General features: G+C 41.4%; 1 protein-coding gene across 1 annotated transcript; it reads right to left on the bottom strand.

The window, feature by feature from the left end:
* Positions 1 to 1,406: 1,406 nt before the first annotated feature.
* Positions 1,407 to 2,945, bottom strand: drd1a (dopamine receptor D1a). The gene has a single exon (XM_067995845.1). It carries the CDS (start codon positions 2,775 to 2,777, stop codon positions 1,407 to 1,409), a length of 1,371 nt encoding a protein of 456 aa, XP_067851946.1. The 5' UTR covers positions 2,778 to 2,945.
* Between the last annotated feature and the right edge of the window lie 7,464 nt (positions 2,946 to 10,409).

Genomic DNA, 10,409 nt, shown 5'->3' with positions numbered 1-10,409 from the left:
GTTCCCAAGCTTCCACACGAGTGCAAAGTACCGTACTAAGTAGCACACAATGAACGATTTCCATGTAGTATTATTTGTTTGCCGCGACATGTTAATACAGGAAACGAAGGAAAGAAAGGGGAGAGATAGAGACATCAATCATGGAAAGGGGTGTGGTTGAGAAAACCGATTGAAGGACAATTAGTGGCGTTTTCAAAATATATACCAAATACTATTTACATAAATGACCACTAGATATAAAATAGCTGCTTGGAACTGGTGTGGCAGCATTTCGCTAGAGGAATGAGCACAAAATCCACGTCAGACAAAACTGTGCAGTTAGTTTACTTCTCAACAAACAAGGAGAATGGTCTTTACAGTCCGACAACATAACTCACCGGCGTCTTGACAAGTTAAAAGTAATGGAAATCTCGAAAAAATCTAAATACTAGCTACATCCTCACATTTAGCGTATACTGTGTACCATTCATCACAAGTTGTACAATGATGTTCTATCCGTTAATGAATAGTTATATTTTGAATACAGTTTTTTTCAAACTTTGGAAATAAATACCGCCACGATCCTTTTCATATCAATGTGAAAGAATTCCATCTTGATTAACACCATTTGCCAGTCTTGTCTGTATAACAGGGAATTTTGTTATCACTGGAACTTAAAGGAGCTGCCAGCACAACCAAATAATAAAGTACCCCAAACTTGAGTATTGACTGCTCATGCTGGACCTTTTGGTACTAAGTTGTACATCTGAGTTTTTTTATGTTGATAGTAAATCTCACAAGTACGGTAATCTGACTGCGGGTGCGACTGGGAAATAACAGAGAAAAATGTGTTAAAATTTCACCTCATCGGGATAACGAATATTATCAGAAACCGTGTTATAGAATCATAGAAGTTTACAACATGGAAACAGGCCCTTCGGCCCAACATGTCCATGTCGCCCAGTTGTTAAAGGCTTCAGTTATATATTCCACAGCGATTTCTGCCCACATACATTTCGCATTCCACAGAGATCGGTATTGCCTGAAGCCGGGCACTATTCAAATATTATAAAATATGACTGGTATTTTGTAGCCTTTGCACTAAATATAAGAACATAAGAAAACAGAACATAAATAAATCTTGTCAACTCGTCAATGGGCAGCTCCTTTAAAGGATAACCATCTATTCAGAAGAATTATGAACCCTTTCTGTTACTTAATTTCGTTAAATCTTTATCATTGTATCATTGAATCTGAAGAAAAAATGATCCTGTTATATATAACGTGTTTCAAGTAACTACAGTAAGCAGTACATTGCTAATGGTGGATGCTGGGCGAGCCACGTTTAGTAGATTTGATACCAGCTCATATGTATTTTGCCTCTTAAATTTAAAGCAGCATTTTTTCTAGTATTATTATATAAGCTGTCAGGTGTTGTGTTGACCGTTTTGGGTAATAGGGATGATCTTTTCCAATGACACGTCCGTCTCACAGTCTCCATTGCTGGATAGAAGGCTGACTGCCCCGTGGTGGGAGACGGGGGAAAGCTTTGCGCAGCGGTTGGGATCCGCTGGGTTTTCCTGAGTGCACGGCACCGAATGGGGGATCAAGTAGACGCAGTTCTCCACTTTATCCAGGGATCCCCCGGGTTTGTAGGTGGAGACCCCGTTGTGGATGGAGACCGTCTCCACCGCGTTACTGGAACAGAGAGCGTCGCAGCCCAACAGGGTGGAGAAGGCCTTGCGGAAATCTGCGTTGAAGGCGTAGATAATGGGGTTGAGGGAAGAGTTGGCCCACCCGAACCAGACAAATACATCGAAAGTACTGCCGCTGATGCAGGGCAAGGGCGCTCTGCTGCTGATGCGGGCTTGGGGCTCGCAAAAGGGCACGATGCAATTGAGGATGAAGAAGGGCAACCAGCAGCACACGAAGACCCCCATGATCACCGACAGGGTCTTTAAGACTTTGGTCTCTCTCTTGAAAGACGTTTTGAAAGAGCTCTCGGGCTGCTGGCTGTCCGCGTTGCTGGCGCTGCTCCTGTTGCTCTGGCAATTCTTGGCATGCACGGCGGCTCTCTCCAGGGCCGAAATGCGCCGGATTTGTTTTTGAGCGATTCGGTAGATCCTGGTGTAGGTGACGATCATGATGGCCACGGGGATGTAAAAACTGATCAGGGACGAGGAGATGGCGTAGGTCCTGTTCAGGCTGGAATCACAGTTGTCCCCTGAGTGCTGGGAACTGGTGTTGTAATCCAATAAAGTGATGGGTTTAGCCTTGTGCCAGTCCAACTGCACTGGTATAAAGGAGATCAGGACTGAAAGGGTCCATGCCACGCTGATCATTACAAAAGCCACTTTGGGTGTCATTTTGCGTTCGTAGCGGAATGGGCTGGAGATGGCCCAGTATCTGTCCACGCTGATGACACACAGATTGAGGATAGAGGCCGTGGAGCACATTATATCAAAGGCTACCCAGATGTTACAGAAGGAACCAAATGGCCAAAACCCCGCGATCTCGCTCACAGCCTTCCAGGGCATCACCAAAACGGCCACTAAGAGGTCGGACACAGCCAACGAGATCACAAAAAAATTGGTGACTTTCGATCTGAGATGGCGAAATCTAATCACAGCCACGCAGACCAGAGTGTTCCCCAACAGTGTAGAAAGTATCAACAAGGAGAGGAAACAGCCTGTGAGTATGCGAAACGAGGAGTCCTTTTCAGCATCTATCGAGCCCCCATCCATGGTGGTCGTGTTCAGCCTCATTGCTCCAAAGAGAGAGGAGCCCTCATATGCCATACCCTGTTCGGTTACCGCAACTCACAATTAACCCATCGACTAGAGGGCGAACATGGCGAAAGGTCCTTTCACACTTCTTTAAAAAAAGGACCTACCTTCAAACCATTTCCATGGTGGCTTGGTCCAGCTTTGGTCAATGAACTTTATCCCGGTTTAGCTTTATCTTAAAATCCATAATCGTAACGCAGATGAACATCTCTGTCCCAGTGAACAGCCCGGGAAAAAGTAACTATGAACATTGCACTGTTCCCGAGTGCAGTGGTGAAAATTCTGCAGGGAAAATATGGCACATATATTGCATACTAATAGGCTATTGATCCTCCGTAAGTGTCCATATTTATTTGTCCTCCCTTGCGTCCTATGGAGCGTACACTGGTGGTGCGAGATTTTTTTGCGGCTTCTCTCAGAACGTGCGCTTCTCTCACTTTAGATTCCCCTTGCCTTCAGCGTTAAATAGCGTCCGTAATTCCTGCGCCCCATCGTTCACTTGAGGTTCCTTAGGGATATAAAGAATAAATTGTCATCTTTAAATAACCACAAAAATTGGTATGGATTTCATTCACACAATGTTTTACTCCACTCCGGGTCGCATTACAGCTGTGGTCGCTGTTGGGTCAAATTTACAACCAGCATCCGCTGTAATGAGATAAAAACAGACAATGCTGGAAACACTCAGCAGGTCAGGCAGCGTCTGTGGAGAGAGCAAGGTAGGGTTAAAGTTTCAGGTCGACCTTTCGCCAGATCAGATTTCCAGTGTCTGCAGTCTTTTGCTTATTGTGTTCTCTTGTAATGAGGCCGTTTACATCGTGTTTAAAAATAATGCTCATTCTATGTCTACCATTCCCAAAATCTTGAACAACTTTATGGATATCACGATGCAGGTCGTGTTTGGTCTGTTAGGGCTGTCCAGTCCGCCCAGGTTTCGGTTAAACCCACAGTCTGTACTTCTCATCTCACTACCTGCATACCGCGCCGTTAATCGTTACACATTTGCATTTAAGGATCCTACTCACCGGTGTTGTCCCACTATGTGTTTGCGAAGGAGGCAAAATCGCGAAACGATGTACTCCAGTCTATTTAGAAACGATCCAACACTTTCCACTGTTCTTATTCTTACGAGAGAAAGGTGTTTGTTGACCCAGTGTTAAACGTCAGTACCATACTCATTTTAAAGCGATAGGCTCCGCCGTTGCAATTTTCACGTCCAGATCGAGAAGAAAACTTCCAATAACATTCTGTAAATATTTTAATACCCGCAATACAGCCAACTACTTGGACAACATAAATCTTTTTCACAGTTAAGTCTCCGGCTATAGGTGCATGTGTCGTCATTCACAAAGTGTGGTGATTCGCAGTCTTACGACCTCTGTTACCTATTTCTCGAGTTCCGTTGTTAATGAATTATCCAAGATCTCGGATTACTGGACGCGATCTTGTTGCGCCACCAAGCGGATTGCGAACACTGTTATCAGAGGGACGGACTGGATTTATCAACCTTTATAATCGTGCAATCGGGTTGTGGACAGGGATTGATGTTAAAGCTCCTCCGGCCCACCGGACAACAGGGCCAGTAACTGACAAATGCTGCACGTCGGCGAAGGGGAGGGAATAACTAGCCCGCTAACAGTTTAAGGAAATACTTCAGGCTGCACTTTGAAAGTTAAGTACAGGAAATTAACTACTCAGGCAAAGTTTACCAAGTCCTGGGGATGAGAATTCCCATGGTCATAATAATGGTTCAGCGAAATCGTCAATATAACTGGAAGATTTCCTATATTAGCTACTTCTAGCCAAATCTAAAAGAACGTGTTTGCAGTGTTGGTAGAAAAAGCCTTCGGATGAAATCTCCCTGCTATGTTTAAGACGTGTCCATCACTTCGACGTGAAATCAACCCCAGTCCACTTATGTTCAGCTTTCTGCTTCCTTTTCAAGTAGATGCTGTAATTAAAAGGGCAGTCTCTACATGACAAGTGTTTGGCAAGTGTTTTGGTTTCGAGCCTGTCATTTTCGCGAACTTGACAATTAGGTACGTTTGTGTACGTTGATGTACATCAATATAATTTACATAATTGTTATGTATTTCGGATAAATGAAATAGATTTGCCAAATACTTTGTCATGAAGGCAGTGTTCCATTAAGGACATCCTGCCCAAATTACCTATCCCACTCCGCGGTCCACAGATATAATCAACAGCCAGCAACTAGCAATACTCTGCCTCCTTTACAGTAAAATATGGGCGATGGTCTGAGCTGTACTGTGCACGGTCTCTTTGTAATCATAGCTTTAGATTATATTTTGAAGAACATTTTGGTTGCTATTTTAAGGAAAGCTCCAGCTCTAGTCCACAATGTTCCTTTGTAGTCATTGTCACTATTTTTAAAATAGTACTTCTTAGACCATAAATGCAACATGTAATTCAAGTTAACCGAACTTTGCAAAAATGGCACAATGAGTCGCATTCTACCCTGCACAATCTCATCTAAAACTATAAACATGCAATATTTTATTACATAATGAAAATACTGAGAATAGACCAAGATGCTCTCACTGTTTATTCTTGTTAGCACAATCCTTTACCAGTGACCTGACAATTCTGTGTCACTGAAAAAAAACTAAGGGTCATTAAATGAAATCTAAAATAAAATCTAGATTATTGAGTAGATTTTATATCGCTGCCAACAGATGGTGATAATAGTGACATAATCTAATGAATGTCACATGATGAACTTCACTTAACCTACCCGAGCATTATTTATTTCTGGGTCAATAGGGTTTAAACCACACTGCAGAATCTAGTACTCAAACCTTAGTTACATCTCCTTTAATCAACTAAAACCATTTTTGTTTTCTTAACCTTATTTATTTTTTTCCATCTATTGATTAATTCTATGAGTTTCTAATAGTAAATTTACTTAACTTTCACTTTTTTGGGGTTGTTTATCTTTTTCATCTCTCAACAACAACAATTTTTTATTCATTCTCCGAATGTGTGCATAACTGACAAGGCTGGCATTTATTGCCAATTGTAAGTTGCCCTGAGAAGGTTGTAGGATTTCTTTTCTCTTGTTCAGAATACAAAAGGTCAAGGATCAAGTGAGACGCTGTAGTTATTTTCTAACTTAAAAGAATTTAATTTGACATACTGACACTATAGTTTTTACCAGAAAGAAAGTAGTGGCTTCTCGTACAACCTTTTTCTGGCAAGTACTGTTCAAGAAAAAGGATCGATCAAGTCCTTTGTTCTTGGGAGATAAGAAGGTTTCTGCCCTGATGTCGCATGTGGTTCTCCTGAAAACCCTTGTAGCATGGGCTGTTTTATATGTTTTTTCTTCAAAATCTGCTGTTAAACATCATATATTTAGGTTATTTTTCAATTTGAATACTAGAGAATTTCTTTTTGCAGGCCTTGTTTCCAGTTTTTGCAACTGTCAGCATTGTTTCTTCTTATCAAGGTCAGTCTTGCTGACACATCCTACCTACTGTCTCAGCAAAACTGCACCCTGCCAGTATTGTAGTAAACAAAAATCTCATGATCCTTTTCAGGACATATCAATGGCCTAATTTCCCAGCATTCTAATTTTGCTCAAGTTGACAGTTCTGTGTTCTTTCACCAAGTAATAGAGGGTTTCAAGTCCATTCCTTTAGTCTTCTTTAGAAAGAAGTATTAAAAGTCCATATTGAAAAGTCCAAAATCCTTCAAGGTGGTGGTGGGCCGTCTTCTTAAACACCTGCAATCTATTCTTTGTAGCAGCTTGATACAGCTGGATGGCTTGCTTCGCTACTTCAGTAAAGATTCAACCATGTTGGTGTGGGACTGGAATCACATATGGGCCAGACTGGGTGAGGATGGCAGGTTTCCTTCCCTAAAGTTGGATTTTTATGACAATCTGACAGCTTCATGGTCACTTTTTACTGATATCAGTTTTTTTAGTTCCAGATTTTTAAAATTGAATTCAAATTCTCAAACTATCATGTTGGGATTTGAACTCATGTTCTCTAGTTTATTAGTCCAGGCCACTGGATTACTAGTCCAGTAACATAACCACAATGTTACATTAGCTATTTATGTAAACTGTTAACATGAAAAAAATCCCAAATGTGCGTCACAATGAGATTGCATGGGGAACAGATGCTAATTGTGGAAGGAGATTTAGGAGGGGTGACTGAAAGCTTGGTCAAAAACATGGGTTTTGAGTAGGTTTTTTAAAGGTAGAGAGAGAAGTAGAGAGGTGGAGGGGTTTAGAGAGGCAGTTCCAAAGATTTGGACTGAGGCACTAAAGCTCTGCCACCAATGGTGGGGCAAAGTGAGGGAGGGACACACAAAAGGCCAGAGTCAGAGGACTGAATGGTGTGGGAGGGAATATAAAGCTGGAGGAGATTGTGGAGATAGAGTGGGGCAAGGATGTGGAAGGATCTGAAGATGAGCACAAGGACTTTAAATTCAATGTGTTGGAGGATAGGATGCCAGTGTAGTTTAATGAGAAGGGGATAATGGATAATGAGCAAGTGGGACATGATTTGGGCCATTGCATTTTGGACAAGTTGGAGTTTATAGAGAGTGGAGGATGGGAAGAGGGCATTGGAATAATTGAGTCTAGAGGTGGCAAAAGAATGAAGAAGGGTCTCAGCAGAGGAGGATATGAGGTGAGGCAGAAGCAGGCAATGTTGTTGAGATGGAAGTGAGTGTGCTTAGTGATGGATTGGATGTGAGGTTTAAAGCTCAGCTCTGGTTTGAATAGAATGCACAGTCTGGTTCAACACAAGTAAGTGACTGGGGACGTTAGAAAGAGTAAATGGCAAGGGAACAAAGTATATGCTGGGAGTCAATAACAATGGCTTCTGTCTTCCTGATATTCAGTTGGAAAAAGTTGTGATTCACCCATGACTTGATGTGAGACAGGAAATCTAAAAGCACAGAGGTGGTCCAGGGGTCAAGACGTAGTGGAGAGGTAGAGTTCGATGTCATCAGTTTACATATGGAAACTGATCCCATGCCTCTTAATGATGTCACCAAGGGTTAGCATGTTAATGAGGAAGAGGAATGGCCAAGGATAGATTATTGGGGAATCCCAGAGGTGATGTGTGTCAGTAAGAAAAGAAGGCATCTCTGGAGATGCGCTGACTACGTTCAGATAAGTAGGAGTGGAACTACACGAGGGTGCTCCCACTGAGCTAGACAATGAAAGAGAGGAGATGGAGGAGCTTAGTGTGGTTGGCCATATCAAACAATATAGAGGTCAAGGAGGATAAGAAGGGATAATGCGCCATGATCACAGTCACAGTGGATGTCATTTCTGTCTTTGGCCAGATCCATCTTGGTGCTGGGAGAAGGGCAGAAGCTGGGCTGGAAGGATTCAAATAGGAAGTTCTGAGAGAGATGGCCATGGAGCTGGGAGGCAGTGACACATTCAAAGACCTTACAAAGGAATGGAAAGTTAAAAATGGGGCAAGGGTGTTTTTTTAAGAGGAGGTGTGATGGCAGCTGTTTTGAAAGTGAGAGGGACAAAGCCTGAGGAAAAGATGTCATTAACATTATTAGCTAGAATGGGGGCCAGGAGAGGAAGTTGATTGGTCAGGAGCTGAGTGAAAAGGGGGTCAAAAGAGCAGGAGGAAGAAATGAGCATGGAGGGGAGATGAGTGACAAGGAATCATACTGGAACGCAGGGACCGATGGGATGTTGGGAGTAGGAGGGTGAGAGAAAAAACACAAAGTAGCAGAAGGAACTGCATGAATGTTTAATATTGTGTACTTTTCTCCCAATTATTATTCAGGCTAGATTGTGTGAAGTGTGTGGGTTAAACCATTCTTATTAGCACAATCAATTACCAGTGACCTGACAATCCTTCCTTTGTCTCTGAATACACTAAGAGTCACTGAATGAAGAACATTCTGGTATTGACTTTCAGTGAGGAAAATCTTCAAAATAGAGACTGACAACTACAGACAGACAGTTTGAGACAGATGCAAATTGACAGATACAAGTACACTTTAATTAAATCAGTGAGGTATAGATTGAGATATACATACACTAGAGAATGATATAAACACATATTTTGGCTAGAAATTCCTCTATGCATTACATTTAGCTGTGGGCAAAGTAATGCACCCATTATAACTTTGCCCATGGGATATATATAATGTGTGGAAGAATTTCTGGTCAATAGAAAGATAAACAAAAGTTGGCATAGACTGAGAAAGATACAGACAGACATACATTAATTACAGAATCAAGATAAACAAATAGTGAAACACACAACTTCTACCAGATCATAAAAAACATAAGAAAGGCCCTTTCTGCCCACATTCTTCCCTTCGGAATATTAACTCTCCCTTCATGGCATCCAAATTAATTTTAAATAACCCCAGTGTTTTCCCTCTATTATCTTGCTTGATAGTTGATGGTCATTCCAAATCTAAGGAATCTTACAACACCAGGTTATAGTCCAACAATTTTATTTTGAAATCACAAGCTTTCGGAGATTAACCCCTTCGTCAGGTGAATGACTCATTCACCTGACGAAGGGGATAATCTCTGAAAGCTTGTGATTTTAAAATAAAATTGTTGGACTAGAACCTGGTGTTGTAAGATTCCTTACATTTGTCCACCCCAGTCCATCACCGGCATCTCCACATCATTCCAAATCTAAATCACTCTTTGATTTAAAACTTTTTGTGATCTGTTGCAAATTTATTTTTCACTTATTTCAATTCAAGTCTTCTGGTTCTACTTCCCTGGCATACTTTAAAGTAATAATCTTATTCATTATGTACTTGGAAGAGGACTTCATTAACCCCATTCTTTCTAGACATAAACTTCTCCAATCTTTCTTTACAGCTCATCCTCTTTACAGCAGGGATCAGTCTTGTTACTGTTTCCTGCACCTTTTCTAATGCACATATATCCTTTTGTGGCATGGTCATCTGAAGATCACATAAAGAGAAAGAAATACAGTGGTTTTCAAACTTCTCTTTGCGAGAAACTGACCGAAAATATTGACATACTCCCAGGAACCCCAGCAAATATTGACTTGATCCTTTAGACCTGTCCTAACTACTGAGTTACCCAAAAGTGCTCTAATTGAAAATGTTTTTTTATTTTTACAGCAACAGAAATAATATGATAGTAAGTCAACAAAAACAGAAGTCTGGTGGCTTTGGGAGCCTCTCAATGATCCCTCAAGGTCCACTGCAAAAAAATATGACAAATAGAGTGAAAGTGATTGTTGCTGCCTCAAAATGGATAGCAATAAACTCTGGCTTTTTATGATGAGATAGGAAGTTGTATCTACAATCTAACAAATGCTTATAGTTCATATATACTCATATAAGGATTTCAGTGGTGTGGAGTGAGGGAAGAGTTGAGGTAGATGATGTTGTGACGGTGGAAGTAAATTGTTTGGTTATAGATGGAATATAAAGTTTGAAGCTCAACTCAGTTGAACAGGATACCAAGGTTGTGCACCTTCAGGTTTAGCCAGGGTGTGGATGGAGTTGGACACAAGGGTACAGAGTTTTGGAGGAAGCCAAATACGACTAAATTAATCCTGATGACAACTGGAGGAAGTTCTGGCTCACCCATGATGATGTCAGACAAGCAGATGCTTGTGGAGTTGAGAGAGGTGGTGGAAA

Source organism: Heptranchias perlo, chromosome 14 (genome assembly GCF_035084215.1).
Source record: "Heptranchias perlo isolate sHepPer1 chromosome 14, sHepPer1.hap1, whole genome shotgun sequence".
NCBI lineage: Eukaryota > Metazoa > Chordata > Chondrichthyes > Hexanchiformes > Hexanchidae > Heptranchias > Heptranchias perlo.
The sequence above is the reverse complement of the archived record's forward strand: the minus strand, read 5'-3'. Positions and strand labels throughout refer to the sequence as shown.